At 55.7% G+C, this 22,077-nt stretch overlaps 1 protein-coding gene across 2 annotated transcripts in view; it reads left to right on the top strand.

The window, feature by feature from the left end:
* The window catches only part of EEFSEC (eukaryotic elongation factor, selenocysteine-tRNA specific), a 148,971-nt gene that overhangs the window by 71,944 nt on the left and 54,950 nt on the right, over positions 1–22,077 (top strand). For both annotated transcript variants that reach the window (XM_022562491.2, XM_022562493.3), the window contains exon 4: positions 84–248. In XM_022562491.2, the coding sequence (XP_022418199.1) occupies positions 84–248 (165 nt within the window). The remainder of the gene's footprint in view (positions 1–83; positions 249–22,077) is intronic.

Below are 22,077 nucleotides of genomic sequence, written 5' to 3'. Positions count from 1 at the left end.
TGGTCACACCCCCCTGCTCTTCTCTGCGCTGCCCCATCCGGCTCCTCTCCCGACAGGGTGTGGCACCAGCATCTCTTTTCTAGCTCCTGACGTCCCAGATTTCCATCCCAAGGAGAGACCCCTCGGGACCGTTCCTCATGTCTGTGGACCACTGCTTCTCCATCAAAGGCCAAGGCACTGTGATGACAGGGACCATCCTCTCAGGCTCCGTCAGCCTCGGTGACAGTGTGGAGATCCCTACCCTCAAGGTCAGTCTTGCCTTGCCCTTCCTTTAGGCCCCTCCCTCTAGCGGGAAGGGAGGGGGACAGTCCCTGTGCCTCTCCAGCTGCGGGGCCTGCTCCTTCTTCTCTCCTGTCCTGCCCCTGTGCTGGAACTTCCGCTCGCCCCGATTCTCGGAGCAGCACCAGGTCGTTGGGAGACTCTCAAGCAGGCATTCTTTATGAAGAAATGGAGCCTCCAGAGGGTGTGTGGGCTCAGGAGCATGTGGCCCAGGAGTGAGGGCGCTGGGTGGAACCCCTCCCCCTTTCTACAAACCCCCCAGGTCAGGGTGGCAAGTACGTGTGGACTCATTTCTGGGTCCCTTTTGCTTAACCACAAGGATTTCAAATTAAACACAATTAGAACCTTGTGTTGCTCAGAGCCGTACAGTCTGGACACCACCCAGATGAGTGTCACATTCCTAGTGACACTGGCAGCTGCCACGTCATCTGTGGAAGACCTGTGAGAAGGGTGGCAGCTGGGGTCTCCCCGTCACCCCCGACTCCTGGTAACTTCTGGCCTGGCTCTGATTTAAAAGGTGTCCAGTGGCCTTGATACTTCCCTTCAGTGGGCTTGGCTTAAGGTTTTTGTTTACTGGAAAAGAAAAACTTATAGCTCCCTAACCGCCCTTCTCCTTCAAGGGGAAGCCAGGGTGGGGAACAAGGGCTGGTTAGAACTCGGAAAGCTCCCAGGAATTCTGGCGTCCAGGGAAGGTCTCTGGTCCTCAGAGGAGGCTACAGTGCAGGGGAGTGGAGGCTTGCTCTCGGCCTGTGTCCGAGGCCAGGGACGGTGCCGGCCACTGGAGGTGCTCACAGCCCAGGTGCGTGGAGTCCGGGCGCCTGTGAGGAGATGGGCTGTGTGGTTGTCTGGCTCACTGGGTGTATTAGTCACCGACCTCCAGAGAAACAGAACTGACAGGGTGTGTGTGTGCGTGCGTGTGTGTGTGTGTGTGTACAAAGAGAGCGATTTTAAGGAACTGGCTGGTATGATTGTAAGGCCAGCGGCCTGGAGACCCAGGGCAGAGTCGCAATTCAAATCTGAAGGCTGTTGGCTGCAGAATTTCCTCTTCTTCCCGGGAGGGCAGTCTTTTCCTGTTCAGGCCTTGTCCACCATCTTTATGGAGTGTCATCTGCTGTACTCCAGGTCTACTCATCTAAATGTTAGTCTCATCCAGAAAACACCTTCACAGAAATCAGAATAATGCTTTCGGCAAATATCTGGGCCGCGTGGCCCAGCCAAGTGGGCACGTGAAACTCACCGTCACCCTTGGGGGGAGGTCCGTGCCTGCAGGGCCTGCCCCGAGCGAGGGGAAGGCCGGAGCACTGCTGACCCTGTGCCTGGCCCTGGCCGTTTCCGGGCGGGGCAGCCTGAGGCAGGAGAGGGGCATCTCAGGAGTGAGAGGAGTGACCAGTGCCTCCGCAGGTGACGGAAACGTCAGCTTGAGGTCTCTCCCCTCCACCCATTACTCCTGCAGAGCCGGGGGTCGTAGGGAAGAGTCTCGTGACCAGGGTGGGCCAACCTGAGGGCTGCCTGGGGTGGCAGCAGGAGTTGGAGGGCGAGGGTCCCCTGACACTGTGAGGCGTGATCCCCTCCTCCACTGGCTGTCGTGGAGCCTCGCGTGAAGACCGTCAGTCCTGGATAGAAAGACTACCCAGCTCAAATCCATGTTGCACCAAGTACTAAAGGCGCAGATCTTAAAAAATGAAGCACAGAATTATGAAAACAAACTCGACTTACATTTAACAAAACTAAGCTTATACTAGTGGCTGTGTTTCAATTCCCAGCTGGGGCAGACCCCTCGGGGCCCCCTGGCCCCGGTCCCCCTCTGCCCTGGGCGAGCAGCTGGGAGGGGGTGAGGAGCAGAAGAGGGCAGACCTGGGTGCTGGAGGCTCTGGAGGGAGGGAGAGGCGTCTGACGACCGGGTCAGTCAGTGGCCGCGGCGCTGGGGCCCAGGGCCTGCAGGAGGCGGAGGCAGGGCCAGTGGCCACCTTAAGCTCTCCGGGGTGCGCGTGGGGGCTTCTGAGAGCTTTGTCCACTGTTTTCATACTTATAAAGATGAACTTGTCTCTCAGAGTCCCAGGTACTGACCTGTGGTACTGGGGCACATGGAGGTTGCTTGGCAAATATAAAGTTCATTCTCCTCTTGCTTTTGGGCGCCTGTTTTCCCCCAGCCTACTTTCCAACCCTCTTGGATCTATTGCTGTGCAAGCCTCTAATTTACTAGTCGGGAGGAGCAGAACTTGTAGCAATGAACTTGGATTTGGCTGAGGGGTTCTCTAGGCAAAGTGTGGAAGGTGCAGCCTGGTTTCTCCTTTGCTGCTTATAATAAAATGTGAGAGGAAAGGAGTGAATTGAGGAAGGAGCTGTGATTAGCAAGGGGAACCAGCTCCTGATGGCGTGGGAAATTCTTGGCTTGTGCAGATCCCAAAGGACGCTGAAAGCAGGAGGTTCACTTTTGAGAGCGCGTGCCCTGGAGAAAGGCCACGGGTGAGGCTGGACAGCCTTTGCTGAAGAGCTTGGGTCTGTGTCTCACGGGTGCAATCAATTATCTAGCAGAAGCCAGGAAAGAGCTGGGCTTCTCCGGGAAGGATCTGTGGAGAACCCTCTTGCTGAATGTCATAGATCCCCTTCACATACATGAGAGACCCACAGGTTTTTGAGGCTGTTAATATCATCAAAAACACTGCCAACCAAGATGTAAAGGGACAGAGACCCGACAAAATAAAAAAAAAAAAAAAAGCAATTGGACTTCTGGGATTGTACATGCAGGAAGTAACAGGTAGAAGGACTCAGCCACAACATGTGTTATCCTTCAAGATAAAGGAGGAATGACTCCAAGGGCAGAGCTCTGGACACAAAGGCAGAGGCTAGAGAGGCGAGCCCGGAGGCCAGGGCCAGTGGAGCTTCCATGGGCCCAGAGGGCAAAGGAGCAAGCCACAGAGGGTCATTCGCAGGCCTGGACGCGCAATGGAATTTGTTTTGCTGGGTTTCAAACTTGCTTGGGACCAGTGACCTCTGAGTTCCTTCCATTTTCTCCCTATCCCTGTATTTTAAAGACAGATAACTTGTTTTCCAGTACTACAGGTCCACAGATAGAGAGGCGTCTTGCCCCAGGATAGATCATTCCAGATCACTCTTGCCTAGTTAGGTGACTTAGCTGTTGACACTTTTGAGCTGATAATATTTAGATGAGATTTTGGACCTAATTAGAGTTAATGCTGTAATGGGGTGAGAATCTGGGATATTGGGATGGGGTGAAAGTATTTTGCACGTGAGATGGATGTGACGTTTTGGGGACCAGAGGGTGGACCGTAGTGGGTTGACTTGTGCCCCACAGAAGATGTGTCCACCCAGAACCTCAGAATATGACCTTATTTGGAATGAGAGTCTTTGCAGATGTAATTAAGATAAGGATCTCTAGATGAGACCATCCTGAGCAGGGTGGGCTCTTTATCCAATGACAAGTCCTGTGACACAGAGGCTCTTGGGGAGGAGGGCATATGAAGCTAGAGGCTGGGACTGGGGTTCTGCAGCCTGGAGCTAAGCAATGTCCATGGTTGCCCGCATGGCCTGAAGCTAGGAGAGGGGATGGAAGGGGTTCTTTTAGAGACTCTAGAGGGGGTCAGCCCAGCTGACACATCGGCTTTGGACTTGTGGCCTCCAGAACTGCTAGAGGTTACACTTCTGTTGGTTGAAGCTGTCAAGTTTGTGGTGACGTGTTGTGGTGGCCCCAGGAAGTGAATAGAGATCTTGGAAGAAAGGACTGAAGTCAGGAAGAGCTTCCAGTCCCCTGGAATCTTGGGCAGGTCCCTTAATGCCTCTGAGCTCTGACTTTCTTCTAAGGAATCGTAGCCCCGGCTCACCCTCTGGGGTTGTCGTCCGGGTGACGTTGGCTTTCAGCACTTTGCGGGTGGGTCCGTCGCTTGCTGACGGCCAGCTCTGCTCTTCCTTTCTTCCCCGTGACCCCATCTGACCGGGGAGAAGACCTAGACAGCGGAGCCCGCATTTGAAGCCATTTGGCCGGCACCAGAGACCGGCTCTGGGCATCATGCCTACTGCCCCAGGAGCCCCCACAGAGTCCCCCCGGGCTCTCCACTCACCGTAACGTGCCCCGGGGCCTGTCGGACACTGGGGCACTGCAGGGCAGCTCGCCCCCAAGGCCAGTGACACCCCAGGCAGGTTTCACTAGTCCACTTGGGCGCATCTGACCGCTTGAACTCCCCCAGGGGCACAGTGCGGCCCCTCCAAATAAATAGTTGTGTCCCCTCCCGGCCAGGCTGCCCGCCGGAGCCTGTCAGACCCTGGCCCTGTCTCTGCTGCCACGTCCGTCCAGCTGGGGCCCATTAGCTGAGGGGGGGAATGTTGGGGCCCAGGGAGTGAAGGAGAAAAACCAAAGCCCACTTAGACCCAGACTGCTTTAAACGCAGACATCCTGCGACTCGCCAGCCTTCTCCTCAGGCTCTTTGGCTCCTTCCATCCTCAGCAGGGGGAACCCGTCGGTAAGATCTGATCTGGGGATTCTAGGCTAGTGATGTTTCCGGCAGTGATTGGCCATCAGGGTTGTTATGTCAGGAACTGTCGGAGACGCAGATGGTGCAGAAGGAGAGGCAGGGACCCAGGACCAGCCATAGGCAGGCTCCCCTCTCCTGCGCTTCACTGGCCATCACGGCTCAGACCCCGAGAGCCCCCTATGTCCCCGCCTCTGGCAGAGGGCGGTGTGGGGCTCTGCCCACTAGGGGTGATGGCCGTAGAGTGCCCAGCACCTGGGAGGACACTTTTGTCGTTCAGTAATACTGTCACATGGAACTCCTGTTGTGGGTTCCACAAGTAGTAAATGGTGGGGTCCTTTCCCGGTTGTGAGGAAACAGGTCTTTGCAGGGCTACTAAATGGGTTACTGAAGTGGAACCCACGTCGGTTCTTGATAGTAAGGGGGCATCCTCAGGGGTGTGTGGATACCTATTTAGTTGATAAAAGTTTTAGAGAAAGTTCAGAATTTGGTAGCATATTCCTCCAAATCGAGGCCATATTCAGGTTTACTTACCTCATTACTAAAAACCCCCAGAAAGGAGAAAGAAAATGCAAAACAGTATTTGGCATTGTTCCTCTTCCCTTTGCCTCCGCTCTTGGAAGCTGTTTTACAGGGGTGAGGTGAGACTGGGACTCGGCAAGGAGTCTGCTTTCCTGCCCCAACAAGCCCGCGGCCCAGCCCCTCCTGCCCCACCTCCAGCGACCTCTGCCTCTTGCCCTGGTCCCTCACCTGCGGCCTTCGTGGGCCGGCTCCCCGCCCAGAGGGGCTCTCCTTGCAGCTCCCACGGCCCCGCCCTGAGTGGCTGGCCGCTCGCCCCCATGTGTGTCTCTGCCATGCGACCCACTGCAGAATCCCCTTGAGGACAGGCTGCACCCGTCCGGCTCCGTGCCCTCAGCACCCGACCCGGAGCTTGGCCCAGACGAGGCCCCAGAAATTATTTAGTGAACAAAACAGTAGGAAGAAGCCAATAAGCAAGTAAGCATTTTGTTTCTGAGTAGGACTCTGACTCAGTGCACAGCTGATGACCTTAGAGGGCTGTGTTTGTAGAAGCTGCTCCCTGTGGTCCCGGAAGCAGGAGTGGAGCGGGCGGTGGCCACTCCTCTTCAAGGCTTGTGTCTCGGTGCCTCACCAGCCAGGAGGCCCAGCGCTGGCTTATTTTTCGGAGAATGACTGTAAGTCAGGCGCCCAGGGCCGCAGAGCTGGCTTCTCGGGCCACCTTTCTCTCAAGACTGAGCCCCTCTGCTTCAGTGCTTTGTGTCCAGAAGTGTAGTTGGCCCATCTTCATCCTTAGCCGTTTCCTGTTACAGAAGATTCATCAGGAAGGAAGCAGCGCCAGGCTGGCCAGGCCACCTCTCCCAGCCCCGCCAGCCCCTCTGACTGGCACCGCGGGGAGAGGAGAGACACCTGCGGCCTGTGGTGAGCGGCTGTGGTCCCTACTGCCCTGGCCGTCTTTGCGGGCGCTGCTGTGACCTTCTTGGTTTTATTTTTCTCGTTAAAGGAAAGTTGAGTGTTTCCTGAGTACACAGAGAGCAAGTGTACCACTTAAACTGAATATTTATCATTCTTTCTTTTAAGAATAAAACAGTAATAAAAATACCATAAACATTGCTTTAATTATTCACAGGCTTCAACTTGTAATAATCATGGGGAAAGGGCAAGTGAGACGTCTTTTTAAAGTAAAGGCACTTGCCTGCTTTCGTTTGAAGTTTTGTTAAAATGCTTTATTATAACATGTTCTTGTTTAAAAATAAATGCCGGCCACTAGAAGTTCTTTTTTTTTTTCGGTCTTTTCAAAAGTATTTAAATGAGATGATTCTGGGCAAGGGAAGTCCAGAGTCTGAGCCAGCCTTATGGGACTGAGCTGGCTTCCGTCCGACCGCCAGCCACGTCCTTGGCTTGCTGTTGGTGACCAGTGTTTGTGAGGACACACACAGGGGTGTGTGGATTAGGACATGTCCCGCCGGATAATTGCATCTGCCTGCCCGCAGGCACCTTTCCTCGCCCTGCACGTGTGCTCGGGTGGAATTGCAGCCGGAGGCAGGGCCTCTTCGCGACAGGGCAGCGTCCTCTGAGAGCAGGTGGCAGGTCCCTGGTGTGAAGGAGAGGAGTGGGGCTGGGCGTGGAGGGGGTGCTCTGGCAGCGGGAACCGTGCAGCGGCCTGGCGGGGAGGCAGCCTAGTGACCTGACGGCCTGAGAGAAGGTCGCTGTGGCTGGTGCTCAGAGAACAGGCACCGAGGAAGAGGGGCTGTGGGGCTAGAGGCGGGAGCGGAGCACTAGGGTCCAGAGGTCTCCGTCCAGCAGCTACTGAGACACGCAGGTGGTTTTGAAGGGTGGAGAAGGGAGCGTGGCTGTGTGCGTGCATATGCGCTTCCTGGTGTGCTAGAGAGGCCGACGGTATGGAGAATGGATGCAAGGGGGCCAGAGTGCCTTTCTGGGGACCATTAGGAGGCCGTTGTGTAGTCCAGGCAGATGGAGGGGACGTGGATCAAGCTGGCGGCAGTGCAGTGGGGCTTACGGCTGTTTAGGAGGTGGCATGAGCAAGGCTGGTGAGGCAGTGGGTTTGGGCCAGGTGCAGGGGGGAGCCACGTCCGAGACAGCCCCCAGGTCTCTGGCTTGAGTAGCAGGTGGGGTGGTGGAGCTGCTGCTGCGGGGGAGCCGGGAGAGGTCTGGGGCTGAGGGCGGAGGCAGAGAGGAACATGGGTTGGGTTTTAGCAAGATGGAGGTATTTGGGGGCATCCAGTTGCAGGGGAGGTGTATGGAGCTGAAGCTCAGACGCCAGGGAAGACGTGAATTTGTGCGCTGTTGGCGAATCCAGCTGCTGCCTCGGGGCCTCTGGCGGGGAAAGATGAGAAAAGTTAAAAAGCGAGCTTCAGCTGTTTCTCCTAAGGCTTTATTTCTGGTGCTTAAAGGCTGCCAACCCTCCTCCTGTTCTTGGCTTGGGAGCCTTCCCAGTTGTGCACGGTGAGGGTCTGAGTGGCCCTGGTGTTGGCATTTCAGGATACAGGGGGAGGGTCTTTCTGGGGGTGTTTGCGCTCTTTCGGATGACAGACGCCCCGGGCCAGCCTTGGGAGGAGCTGCCCCAGCCTGCCGGAGCCCGTGCCCAACTGCGCAGCGTGCGTCCGCGGGGAGGGCAGCCGTGCCCCGGGCTCCACGACGCTGCCGCGCCAGAAACGAACGGGGTGACTGGGCGGAAGGTCAGGAGTTTAAGAGCTTGTTTCATTCAAGACGGGGGTAAGAGACAGGAGGGGAGTGCGCGGGGTTATATGTGGATCCTGGTATTTTCTTTGAGCTGTGGGGAGAGTGGTCGGGGCAGGAGGGGAGGCAGCCCGCCAGAGGGAACGCTGCCAACAGAGCTCCTAATGCGATCCAGACGCAGCCCATCTCCGCCCCTAATGCAGTCCTGGCGGCAGGAAGGCCCGGCAGCAGGCCGTTAACCCTTTGGGTGCTGGCCGCCCGCAGGCCTCGGCCCTCAGCGCGCTGATGTCGGCCCCTGACTCGGTCCCAGGCGCGTCCTGAGATGGTCAGCAAGCAGCTGCAGGTGACAGGAGCTCGCCCTCCGCAGCCGTGAGGACCAGGGTCTCCGGTCACTCGGCTGCCGACCCGCACCCTTCAGGGGGCCTTCCCCGGACACTGACCGGGGCCGAGTGCGTGGGCGACATTTTCTCAGGAAAGAGGTGGCTGCAGGGTCCGAGGGGAGGGGTGGCTTGCCCGGGGTTACGTGGCTGGTGGGAGGTGAGCTGGGGTGGGACCCCGGGACCCTCGGCCTGATCAGTGTCTCTGGTTGCCTTGGGGGCTGTGGAGCCAGCGCCTTCCTAGCTTCCTGGGGGGACCGGCCCCGTGTCTGTTTTCCTTGCCCTCTCCGAGCCCAGCAGCCAAGGAGTGCGCGGGTTTTCCGTGCTGTGAGTGGACTGACAGGCTCATCGCGGCCCCAACAGGGTGACGTAAATGTGGGTGGAGAGAGCACGCTGGAACCGCCAGGCCCGCGAGCCTGCTCTGGGCCCTCAGTGAGTGTCTGTGGATAAAGGGGACGCACAAGCCTGTCTCCGCACGCATACAGCTTGGTCCCACCCGTTCAGGAAAGCCGTGCATATGTGCATATGTTTGTGTATAAATGCGTCAAAAGAGATCTGAAAGGAGACACAGCAAACTGTGAATAGTGGTTCCATCTTGGGGGAGGGAGGGAAGGCGGAATTCAGGGCTGAGAGAGAGCTTTCATGTTTTAGTCCATGTAATTGGTGTTCAGATCTTTTACAACGAGCTTGGATTCATCTGTTTCTTGTGTGGCTTTTAGGGAAGAAAACACAGAAAGAATTAGAGAAAGAGCAGCTTCTGTTCTGCCCTTCCCTCTCCTCTCTCACCTCCCTGTGGCCTCACCTGCCTCGCCCTGGACAGCCACTCTCCGCTGGGGAGGCCCCCCGGGGGCCCGGCATGCTGTGTTGGGGGCCACCTCCTCTCAGGAAGCCTGAGGGGCCTCCGTCCCCGGCCCTGCAGTGTGGCCTGCAGTCACTTGGCCCCCTGCGTGGATTCCTGGCCTGCCCTCTGGCTGCGGTGTCCGGGCCACTGCCCGCTCGCGCTCCCAGGCTGTTCTCCCTCACCCCTCCCAAGCTCCCAGCCTTTCCTCTCCTGTCTCCCTCGTGTCTCTTCCCCCAGAGCTTCACAAAAGCCCTTGTTTGCTAGCCATTGCCTCCTGCCCTGTGGGGTGGCCCCGTGATACTCTTGTCCCTTTAGCGGTAGCAGCCGTCTTTCCCCTTTTATCCCTGGGAAGGCCGGGCGCCGCTCTCCTTGCCCTCGCCCTCGTGCCGTGCTGAGCGCGTGCCTCTGCTTATCGAGAGCCTGCCCCCACCTCAGAGCCACCGTGGTTCTCGCCCCCCCCTTCTCCACGACCCCCCAGGGACACGAGGAGAAACCAGGGCCCAGAGGAGCTGAGTCGTCCCCCAGGCTCCCGTGTTTCGGGTGTAGACCTGCGTGCCTCTCCCGTGGCCTGTCCCGGGTCCACCGTCCCTGATTTGAGCCTCCGCGTTATGTGCCCACTTTTCTAGGCTGCTGTGGGGTGCTCGGGAGTGGCCCTGCCTCTGCCAGCGTGCTGGCCTCAGGCTCTGCAGACCTCCGGTATCCTCCTCAGCTTTAGCTTACCCTGGGCCTTGAGAGAGGAGGGTTTTGGGTGATGCGGCCTGGGCCCCAGGGCGACTGCAGCCCAGCTCTGGTAAGAGCCATGTCCCCAGAAAGGCGCCTGGCAGACAGACGTGAGCTGTGATGCGGGGGAGACCGTGCCAGCCTGGCCCCTTTGGAGGTTTAGAACCTTGTGAACTTGACCACCTCCCTGAGGGGGGACCCTGAGGCTCTCCCACAGCTCCCCACGCTGCCCGCTGCCCCTCGCTGACCCCTGCCCGGCAGGGCCCACTGGAAGGCACTGTGCGGAGGCGAGCAAGGGGCTCTGCCCTCTCCTGCTGGCCTCCCGCTCCCCACTCGGGCTCTGCTCCTGTGACCTGGATGCGATGTAGCGACCAGCGGCCTGTCTGCTTCGGGCCAGGGGAGCCTCAGCTCCAGCCCCCTTCCTGGCTGCGGCCTCAGGTCACGGGGAGCCTGCGAGGGGCTTTTTGATGTGCACCGTGGACGCTTGGCTTGGCCAAGTTTGCTTGCTTCAGCATCGCTCTTGCCAGATCCTTCGGACCTTCTCTTTCTTTTAAAAACATGCTGCTTGCCAAAGGTTATTTTGGATCTGTTTTTGTTTATCAGGTAGAGTTGTTCCAGCGCGATTGAAAGCAGACCCACATGCTGACACGCGCCTGAGCTGCTCTCGGCCCGCGCACTTGCACACACTCGCACATGCGCGCGCGCAGGCTCTGTGCACGGCCGTCCAGGGCCCTAGAACATACACGGCTTACGAGTGGGGTCTGGGGGTGGCAGCTTGAAGGTTTTCATCGTCCAGGGGATAGCAATGGCAGGATTTCAGGTGGGGAGAAGCTAGGGGCTGTGGCCTCTTGGGAGTCTCAACCAGGCGGGTGTGATGGAGCTTTGGGATCGGCGGGCCTGAGTGACCTGCCTGCTCCGGTCCAAGGCTTGCCCCACCCAAAGGCCTGCGGGGAGCATCGCGCGGGCTGTGGCTGTATCCTTGGGGAGCATCGCGCGGGCTGTGGCTGTATCCTTGGGGAGCACACAGGGCAGCCTGCAGTCAACAGGGGCGAGGGAACGGGTGTGGGGCTCCAGTTTAGGTGACTGGCTTTCTCCTGCGGGCACCTTTGGGTGCTCCCTGCCAGAGGGCCTGTAGTGAATTTCTTCTGAAGATGCACCTCACTCTCCGTCGGGACCTGTTGTGTGTACGCGGGGCTGCTCAGAGAGGCCTTTCTGGAGCTCCCTCTCAATCCTTGCCGCCCGGTCCCATCGTACGCAGAGGGACGTGGTTAGGGTTACCGTCTTTCCTGCTCCAGGCCGGCAGCTGGACCAGTACTGAGAGGGTGCACTGTGCCCAGAGCGGGTGGGTGTGTTAGCTCGCTGGTGTTTGATGGCCTGTGACAGGGACCCACACAGGTGAGCACACCTGACAAGGGACTGCGTCTACTTCATGACAGTCAGCCTGCTTCTGCTCTGAGCACGGCTGAGTCAGGACCTGCAGGCTGTCAGGACCATGTCACTCGACTTCACTCTGCTCCGTGTGGCTTGGCCTCAGGCAGACTCTGTCCTCCTGGGAGCCTCCTTCCCGGCCGCGCTGCACAAGGTCCCCAGACCCAGGGGCTGCCGTCAGTGGCTGGGCCAGCGGGGCAGGCCGGGCCCGGGGCACACGTGCGGTCTCCCTTTAGTTGAGCTGGGGATCCCAGGCGTGACATCTGTGTGACGCTGCCACCACCCCTGGCCTGCAGGGACCGCGCTTCCATTTCCAGCCTTAAACCAACGAAGGTCCACGTTGAGGGTTCGGAGAAAGCTTCGTTCCTCCCGAAATGGGAGCGGGGAGACTCATTTTATTATAATAACATTTTCTTCAGATTAAAAAAATAATAAGTGCTTGTCATTAAAAATGCGACACTACTGAAAAGGATGCAAAAACGACTTCCAGTCCCACCCATTGGAGAGAAGCCCTGTGACCCTTTGTCATCCCCCCGGAGAGCTTGCGTGAGCACAGACACTCGGGGGCAGCGCAACGCGGTGAGGCTGTGTGTCACGTGCAGCCGGGTACCCTCCATCCCCACCACCCCCCAAGCTGGACGTCGTTCCTTTTCAGTAAAGGGAGATCGTATAGTCACGAAGCCGACTGCCAAGCTCAAAAGTAATCATGCCTGAGTTTGGGAATCTTTCTAACATGTATTTTACACTCCCCTCTTTTGTCAAACTGCACAGTTCTTCCTAGAATACTGCTTATAATTTCATCTTTTCGTGATGACTCAACTCATTTTGATGAACCAGTGGACGTTATAGGGTTGGCTCTGTTGAAGTGTGTGGTCTTTTTGCTCCTCTGAAAGGCTCCCTGCACACAGCCCTGGGGGCGCTGGTAGCCTGTCGGGGGAGCAGGGGGAACTGTGCGGTGTGCAGGCCACGGGCTCCTTCCCTAGTTATGGGGCCTTGCAGAGGCCAGGTGTGAGCAGAGGGTCCAAGTGGGCTTCTGGGCACTCCTAGCGTTGCCTGATGAGGGCAGAAGCCTCCCACCATTTGCCTTTACCCCGAGGGCAAGGGGAGCGCTGAGGGGTGTAAACGGGAGGAAGGAGGGGGAGGGCGGGAGTAGGCACCCCGGCTGGGTAGACGGGTAGACGTCTGACCGAGGGGTCCAGAGTGGGTATGGGGAGCTGGCTGGGTCTCGGCAAGGGATGGCGGTGGTTCGGTCCAGGGTGGCGCTGGCAGAGAGGACAGGCCGTGCCCAGCAAGTGATGCAGTGGGTGCAGGGGTGGGGGGGGCAGGGGCTCTGGGATTTCCTGCCTGTGTGACAAGATGGGTGGTCGCGCCGAGGGTGCAGGGAGACCGGGTGTGGCGCACGCGGTGCGGGGGCCATTGGAGGTGACACAGGGCTCCAACGTCCAGGGCAGGACTCGCGAGTCATCCTGTCCTCGATGCCTGGTCCCCGGAGTTGTGGGTGGTGTGACACCAGCTGGGGAACTTAAAGACGACGCTTCGCTTTTTGAAGACCTGGGGCATGTGGGGAGGGTGCCTCCTCGCTGTGGACACCACCCGGCTCCTCTGGCCCTGCCCATTCTCCTGCCCCTTTCACGGCTGTCCCCAAGTCTCCGTCCTGCTTCAGAGCATTACCTGTGCCTCCAAGTACTTCCTGGCAGCTTAGCCAGCACACCTTTAAAATAGGAACTCGATAATACCTGTGAACTCATGAGTTTGCTCTGCCAGTTACCTTTTTTTCTCTCTGGAATGTGATATAAATGCCTCTCCCACATAGGTGTGTATTCACTAATAATATGTAACATTGTTTTATTTAAAGCTACGTGTAAACGATAACATCCTGTGTATTCCTACTCCAGGCCTGCTCTTTTCACATTCATTCAGCATTTTGTGTTGAGGTTTATCTTCGCTGGTAGGTACGGTTTTAGCTCCAGGTTTTAACTGCCGTGTGCTGTTCTCTTGGGACTCGGCACAGTTCATTCATCTGTGCTTTTCTTCTTGGAATTCCCGTAGCATGTTTGCACCCTTCCCTGCAGCTCTTGCACACACAGTGGTGTCTGTCTGGGGTCTGCTCCCGCCTCCACCTCCCCACTGGAAGCTGCTTGGTCAAGGTGGGGGTGGGAGAGGGAGTGAGGCTGCACCTCCTGGGAGAGGACTGTCTCTGTAAATTACTTGGAATTCTTGTTTATGGGAGTGTTGTCTCTCCCTGCTGTTTATTTACTCAGGGTACGTTTTACACGCTGGGTTATAACCTGCCACCTCGTCATCCTGCTTCTCTGCTCGTCCCTGCCGTGGCCCTGGGAGCCCTTTCAGGCTCTCCTGTGTCCCCTGGACGTGCCCCCCACCTTTCGCCTTCTGAGCACTTGCTTCACTTCTGCGGCCCCGTGCTGCTCCAGGCCCATCTGGTGTCATCCCTGCCCCAGCCCCGGAATCAGCCATTTCTCCAGGGAGCCCTGTCCCTTCCTTGGAGAGTGAGTGGTGCCGAAGCCAGGGTCTGGAGCTGGGGTGTCCCTGCTTCTGGGCCTCTCAGCAGACAGCGCTGGGAGGTACGAGTGAGCGCACCTATCTGTAATCACAGACACACACGTATCCATCTGTCTGTGTCTCCGCCGGGCCTCGCGTGCATCCAGACTGATGTGTGAGTTCAGTGGAGCCTCCCGCCGGGCTTGTCTGCAGCTCCACTCCCACAGTGACCAGCCCGGCCCCTGCCATACACCGTCCTCCCTCCGTCCACCTCCTTATTTGTTCAGCTACTTGTACTGGATTGTGAACTCACGCCCCGGGAGCTGTTTTTTTACTGTGGGTGCCCACGGTTCCTGAGCCCTGATCTGTGGCAGCAGGAAGGTTGCTGTCCGTGCAGACATTTGGCGTGAACTCTGAGAGCTAACTGGGCAGGTAAGATGGTGACGTGCCCCCTCAAGCCTGTAGTTAACTTTAGTTTTTAATAGTTAAAAAAATAGGTGATAACATTTTCATGATGGGGAAAATCCAAACTACACAAAGGTGTAGAGTGTTTCCCACCCTTGTACCATTTCCAGTTTCTTTCCAGGAGTCTGTGTGCTCTCAGGCGTATCCATGTGCACGCCCTGCGCCTGATTCTTCCTTTATGTTAATGATGCCTTCGTACACACGTTGCTTTGTGCCTTGCCTTTTCCCCGCACAAAAAGTCTCTTGGAAGACAGACAGTGAGAACAGACAGCTCTGCCTTTTCTTCTCTGACTGCCTGGTAGTGCTGGTATGGAGCCGCCTGGACCCTGCCTTTGGGCCTGTGCTCGCCCTCCCCCCGGGCTTCCTGCCACGGGGCTCTGGGGCCATGCGATGGAGTAACGGGACGCTCCCGTCTTCACGCACCTGTTGGCCAATCAATAATCGTCTTCCGAAATGACTGCTCAGTCCTTGGACACATTTCCACGTCCGGTTATTTATCTCATTGTGGACTTGTAGTTCTTATATATTTGGACACACGTCCTTTGTCAGATAGCGTGTGTTGAGTTGATTTCTCCCAGGCTGTAGTTCGCCTTTTCATCTTCTTGATCTTTTGAAGGTTTTTAATTTCGAGAACTTCAGTTCATCAATTATTAAGTATATGGCTTGTCCTTTCTTTGTCTCTGAGAAATCTCTGCCTATGCCCACCCCATGGTTAGGAAGATAGTCTATGTTTTTCTTCTGGAAGCTTTATACTCTTAGCTTTATGTTTAGGTCTGTGTTCCATCCCAGATTAATTTCTTTATATGGTGTGAAGAAGGGATTGAAATTTATTATTTTTTTCATACGTGTCTTTCAGTACTATTTATTGAAAAGATTTGCCTTTCCCGTTGAATTGCCTTGGCATCTTTGTAGGAAAAAAAAAATCAAGTGATGAATATGTGTGGGTCTGTGTCTGGACTCTGTTCTGTACTATTGGTTGGTCTACTTTTATTCTAATCTTATTCTGTCGTGATTACTGTAGCTTTACAGGGAATTTGGAAATCAGGTAGTGTGAGTCTTTCTTTTTGTTCTTTTTAGATACTGTTTTGACCTTTCTAGGTTCTTTGCATCCGTGTAAATTTTCAAATCAACTTAATTTCTTTTTTAAAAAATGTGCATTGGAATTTTGATTGTCATTTCTATGGAATCTGTCGAACGCTTTGGGGACAATTGACAGTTTATAAATATTGAATATTCCAATCCATGAACATGGTATATCTTTCCATTGATTTAGGTGCTTATTTTCTCTCAGCAGCGTTTTGTAATGTTAAGGGAAAAGTTATGCGTGTATTTTATTAAATCTTTCACCAAGTATTTTATTTGATGCTATTAAAATGATGTTTTTAAATTTCCTAATTGTTTGCTGCTAATATATAGAAACAAAATTGGTTTATGTATGTTAATAATGTATCCTGCAACCTTGCTAAAGTCAGTCACTAGATCTAGTACTTGTTTTGTGGAATCCTTAGGACTTTCTTTGTAAACAGTCATGACATCTGGGAATGCAGATGACCCTTTTCTACCCTTTCTGCCTTACTTTTTTCTTGCCTTAATTCCCTCACTTGGAACTCCAGTGCAGGGTTCGCCAGAGGGGAGGAGAGTGGATGGCTTTGTCTTGTCCCTGCCGTCAGGACAAAGTGTGTGCTGCTCTACCAGTAAATACTGTGTTAGCCATGGGCTTTTCCCTGTGAATTGAGTGAGGAGGTACCTTTCTATTCCTAGTTTTGCTGAAAGGTTTTTTTTTTAAATCATAAATGAGTGTTGAATTTTGTAAAATGCTTTTTCTGCTTCTGTTGAAATGATCATATGGTTTTCCTCCTTTATTCTGTTAATGTGATGAGTTATATTTACTGATTTTTGAATGTTAGGCCCACCTTCCTTGCTAGATTTAATCCTGTTTGGTCCCGAATATTACGTTTATATATTGCTGGATTTGATTTGCTAACATTTTGTTTAACATTTTTATGTCTATGCTCATGAGATACTGCTCCACAATTGTCCTTTCTTATAATGTCTGTATCGTATTTTAGTATCAGCATTATTCTGGCCTCATAAAGAGAGGTGAGAAGTTCCTACTCATTTTATCCTCTGGGAGATCTTGTGTAAAGTTGCCATTATTTCTTCCTTTAAAAGTTTGGACTAATTCACCAGTGAAGCTATGAGGGCTTACAGTTTTCTTTCTGAGAAGGCTTCTAGTTATGAATTTAACTACCTCAATATACATATGACTATTTAGAGTTTTATTTCTTCCTACATCAATTTTGTTATGTTTTTATAAGGAATTAGCCTATTTTTGTCTGTTGACATAAAATTAATCATAATTAGCTTTTTTTTTCTTTGGAATCTGTAGTGATGTCTCTGCTTTATATCTGATATTGGTAACTTGTGGGGGTTTTTTCTTCCTCTTGATCAGTTTTGCTAGGTGTTTAGCATTTGTATTATAAAATAACTAACTTTTGGCTTCGTTGATTTTCCCTCTTGTTCATTTGCTTCTGTTGCATTGGTTTCTCCTCTTAATTATTTCCTTTTTTCTACTTTCTTTGGGTTTACTATGCTGTTCTCCATCTAGCTTCTTGAGATGAAGGCTTAGACCCTTAATTATCAATTTATTTCTTTTTCTAATATATAATTTAGAACTATAAATTTCCCTATAAGTACTATTTTAGTTTCATCCCAATGATATGTCATTTTTTTTTTATCATTTGGCTAAAATTATTTAAAACTCCTTATGGTAGTTCCTTAGTTGGTCCACAAGTTATCTATAAATGCGTTGCTTAATTTCCAAACATTTGGGGATTTTCTAGCTAATTTTTGTTGTTGATTTATACTTTCATCCCACTGTGGTCAGAGAGCAAAATTTTTATGGTTTCAGTCCTCTGAAGTTTGTTGATAATTCCTTTATGGCCTATCGGAGGACTCTGGGAATGTGGCCAGGCAGGTGCCGGCAGTTCTGGTGGCCTCGGAGAGGGTCGCTATCGGTGCACGGGGCCCAGCTCACAGTGGAGGGGGTTCCTGGGAAGCATCCCCTCCTTCTTTCCCTAGCTCAGTGTCTGTCTGCTCCTCGCAGACGTCCACGTTCGCTGCTTCCTTTTTCATTTCCCTTATAGGATCACGGGGCCCCAGGGTCAGGAAGTGCTGCCTTAGGATGCCACCCCTGTCGCCTTCTGGCTTGCTGACCCTGGGCAAGTGGCTTTGCCTTTCTGAGCCTCAGTTCACTTTTCTAAAACGGTGATGGGAATGCCCTGTGGGGCTGTCGGGAGGATTAAATGACAAACGTATCTGATGCCCTTCATAGTCCTAGGCTTTGTAAATGGCAGTAGCGATTGTCAGAGAATTTAGGAAGGCTTCCATACACAGGTAGGCGCTTCTCCCATTGGGTCTGTTGTCAGAAGCACTTGCTCTAATGCTGGTGAGAAGGCTGCTCCGTGCCCATGGCTGTGCCCTCGGCCCAGGGATCCAGAGGACATGGCCGAGCAGAACCAGGCCCCTCTGGGCGGCCCGTGCCAGTGCTCGTGGGGGTGCACGGGCGGAGGGCCTTCCACAGCCGGGCTGGGGGCCTCGGCCAGGTGCCCGCTGAGCAGTCCCCCTTGCCGTGGAGCCCCTGCTCTCCTGCCGCCCCCGCAGCTTGCCCGGGAGAGAGGTTGCTGACCCACCAGGACCTGGCATTTGAAGGGCAGGCAGGAAGACCCGTGTCTTCCTGAAAGTTTGTTCTCAGCAGGGGAGCTTAGAGGGGAAAAGTGAATCAGCTCAGTCACGTCTGAGCATTAAAAACAAGTCCAGTGTTGGCCCTCGAAATGGCAGGTCCGTCTCCTTCTACGCACAGAGGGTGAGTGAGGCGTTAGCGGCTGCGGTGAGTGGCAGAACCCGGACCTGAGTCTGATGCCAGCTCTGCTGTGGAGCTCAGGTCTGTTGGGGGGAGCGTGCTCGGGTGGAGAGGGACCCCGAGGACAGACTGGGTGGCCCCCTGGAAGGCATGGTGGGCTCTGCGAGGAGGGGGACGTGATGACTGTTCCTAAGACACAAGCAGACAAGCAGGCGTTACTAAGTGGAGAGGTGAGGGAAGGGCGTTCCCATCAGAGGGAACAGCATCTGCGAAGACTGGGAAGAATGGAAAAGCAATTTCTGTTCTCGGACACTTGACCTTTCTGTTTGCATCATAATTGTTACAGAATAAAAACAGAAACAGCCAGCCCCTCCGTTGCATGTTGCTGCCGTTTTGACCGAGAATCAGCCTCCTGCGTGTACCTCCAGGCCTCTGCGGAGCCAGCAGGAGGGCTGTACCTCCAGGCCTGTGCTGTGCCAGCAGGAGGGCTGTACCCGTGCACCTGGGAGGACAGCTGTGGCCACCTCAGCCACGGGCCGGCCCGGGGCATTTTGCAGCTACAGTGTGTGCACTGTCGGCCCAGCGCTGGAACATGCCCCGTCATGGGGCGTTTCATCTGGGCATCCAGATGGGAGTGAAGCAAAAGGGGGCCGATTCCAGACGCCCCAGGATGCCTTCTGCCCAGCCCTGGCCGCAGTGGGGCAGCCCCTTGGTGCGGCCTGACACAGGGCGCTGTCCACTCCGGGGGCTGCGCTGGCAGCAGAGGAAGCAAGTGCAAGCCTGTCACCTGTTTGTAGTTTTCATAATTTTTGATTTGGCATTTTGATCAGTCTGGTTTTGGTCAAGGAAATGCATCCGTATCTCATAACAGGAAACCCCTTTTGTGATCTTTACTTCAAGGCATTTTTCTCTCTCTCTACTTCCCCCATCTTTTATTTCCTTTTTGGCAAAAATACAGACCTAATATGATGTGCATCTTATTAAAAGTTCAGCATAATTTATTGCCATTGGTTTGTTTACAAAGTAAACAATTCCAAACTGCATAACGTGGCCTTCCTACAGTCACTGCTCTTTTGTAATTTTTTTGACTCTTCCTCGGGGCTGGGGTTGGGGTGGGAGATGGAGAAGGACCCACACTTGGGGGAAGTCACGTGGCTCCAGGCTGCTTCCCATCAGGGTCACAGCGTTAACTAGCGGGGTCCCGGGCAGCCGCACCATGTGGCAGAGCCACCTGGGGTGCACCCTGCCCTCCGCACCGTTGCAGGGGTGCGGGGGGGGGGTGGACCCCCAGGAAGTCCCACCTTCCTCAGCCCATCTGTCTTCCTGCGCACAGAGCCCCGTGGGAAGTGTGGGAACGGGGAGTGGGGGTAAGCAAGCCCAAAGGAACGTGTCCGGCGCAGCCGCAGTGCGTGTCTCTCAGGAGGAAGGACGGGCGGCAGGAGGTGGGGTTGGCCCTGGTCCCTAGGACTGGCCTAGCCTGGCTGCCTCTGGGGGGCAGGGTCCTGGCAGAGCGTGAGCGGCTGATTCTCCTCTCAGGGCCAGCTCACACCTCATCCCTCTTTGGTGAGGCTGCGGTGGGCACACTGGGATGTGCTGAGTCTGGAGACCCCGAAAGCCCCACCTGGAAAGTGTAGGCCATGCAGGATCTTAGAACATGACCAGCAGGATGAGGCCTCCTGGCCCTCGGTAGGGAGCAGGTGCGGTAGAGGCGAGGAGGAGGGCCGCCCTGCGCAGCTGGCATGCCACGCGCCCCCGTGACCTCGACCTCGTCTCCTGTCCCCAGCCCCAGAGTCCAGCATGCAGGCCTGTGCTCCGCGGCTCCCTCAGCCTCGTTCGCCTCCACGTGTGCACGGGACCCCTGGGCCGAGAGCACTGCCGGGAGCAGCTCGAGGGGCTGCCTTCTCCTTTCCCCACTTCTCCTGTGCTCCCCGGCCTCTGACCTGCTGCAGCCTTGTGCAGTGACCCTGAGCGGCCCGAGCGACTCTGCAGGTGTGCGTTGCCTGAAGGGCCCCTGGTGGGGGGGACTTGCAGCCTCTCCAGCATCCCCGCCACCGAGCTGCACCTCGTGCTGTGCGCCCCCAGGTGAGGGTGTCTCCCAGAGCCCCCGAGGTTCGGCAGAGCGCCTGCAGTCTGTGTGATGCCTGCGGTGATGGTGACCCACTGGTGACTCATGGGAGACCAGAGTGCACGGCAGGGACGAGCAGCCACAGCGGGCCTGACGCGGGCAGCGGGATGTGGGCGCTGGTTGGGGAGACGTGGGGGACAGCTCGCGAGGCTCGCTGAGCTTGAGGTCAGGAGTCTCCGTACAGGAGTCGACGCTTCGCCGTCCCTTGGTTACGGTCGGTTTGGTGATAACTTCCTGGAGGCTTGGCGTCTGCAGTGCCTCTGCCTCTGATTTTGGATTGAGCTCCTTGCTCAGGTTTCCTTCGTGGGAGGAGAGGGCAGAGAGCCTTCCGAAGTCGCGGTGAAGAGGGGCTGCCTCAGGCAGCAGAGTTCACACTGGCGAGCTTGGCAGAGCAGCTGTGGCCCCAGGTGATCTGGAGTTTGTGTTTCCCGTCAGAGGGCTTCATGGGCCGCCCTGGATTCTGGCGCAGGCTGTGAGCCTTGGTCCCTGGGACTCCCCCATGCTGTTGAAAGACTTGAAAACACCAGCACACCGACATACAGCATGTGCAGTTATGAACTAGGTCCTTCTGGCCTGCTCTCTCGAGCTGGTCCCACCACCCTCCCACGGGCTGGGTTCAAAGCAGTGCTTGTCTCACTTCGCTGGAAACCCTGGTCCGTGAGCTCCCGGCCGCCCTGCTGATTTCTCTGAGAGCTCGCTGGACGCGGGTGGGAGGCCCTGCCGCAGGAGAGGGAGCACAGCGTGCGGGGCGTGGGAAAATCCTCCCCTCTGGAGCGGTGTTTAGGGGGCCTCCTGGAGGTCACCCGTCACCCCAGGACAGAGGGTGTGTGCTCCCTGTGTGTCACCACTGCTGTCCGGCACGTTGCAGGTGCTCGGGCTGTGTTTGTTGCGTGCTCTGAGAAGACGTGGACACTGGGCACAGGCCTGGGGTCAAGGCCAGGTCCCGCCGGTGGCTCCCCGTGCGGCCGGGGTTGGTCCCTGTGCTCTACTTTCCTCCTCTCTGAGGGGGGCTCATGCGGCTGCGTCACAGATGGCTGTCCTCCCGTCCTCCCCGTAGAGTCCTGTGAGGCTTCAGTCAGAAAAGACAGGGGCCATGGGGCCCCTTGTGCACCCCGTGCTCCGCGAGTCCGTGGCCTGGACCCCGGCTCCCCGCGGCTGGGCCGTCCTCCCCAAGCGATGCTGCCCGGCAGAGCAGACCCCGGCTTGTTATTGTCCCCGAGTCTGGGGGCCCTGGAGCTGCTCGAGAGACCCCTGGGCGGGACAGTGGCCACTGCGCAGCCGCCTTCCTCCCTGTCCAGGCGTTTCCCCACCTCAACTTTGTATCCTTTTCATTCCCTGTTCTTGACCCAACACTGTATGCAGGGATATGGCATTTTCTCTCATTCCTGGATCTTGAGAGGCTGGAATAATGATAAAAAGCTCCTGCGATGAATTGTATTATTATGTTATTAATGACAAGTATATTAGTTTCCTCTTGCTGGGTTGCTGCAGGGGTTCCGAGGAGGCTAGACCACGCCGGGCGTGTGTCCCATCCCGGGGCCGCGCTGTGAACAGGACTGTGCCCACTCGGAGCAGCCGAGGAAGCCTGGGAGGTTGTGTGCCCGGGAGCCGTGCCCTGGCAGGTCCTCGGGCATCCCCTCTGCCCGGGGGCGAGGGCTCAGCGTTGGTTGGACTCGGGCGTCTGCAGGAGGGGAAGGAGTGCTGGGACCTGACAGTTGAAGTTACAGGGAGCCCCCCCACCCAGAGGTCGTCCGAATGTGCAGGGAGTGGGATTGGAT

This window comes from Delphinapterus leucas, chromosome 10 (assembly GCF_059928025.1).
Source record: "Delphinapterus leucas isolate spDelLeu-1000000601 "Yukka" chromosome 10, BTC_Dleu_Yukka2, whole genome shotgun sequence".
In the NCBI taxonomy this organism is placed as follows: Eukaryota; Metazoa; Chordata; class Mammalia; order Artiodactyla; family Monodontidae; genus Delphinapterus; species Delphinapterus leucas.
The sequence above is the reverse complement of the archived record's forward strand: the minus strand, read 5'-3'. Positions and strand labels throughout refer to the sequence as shown.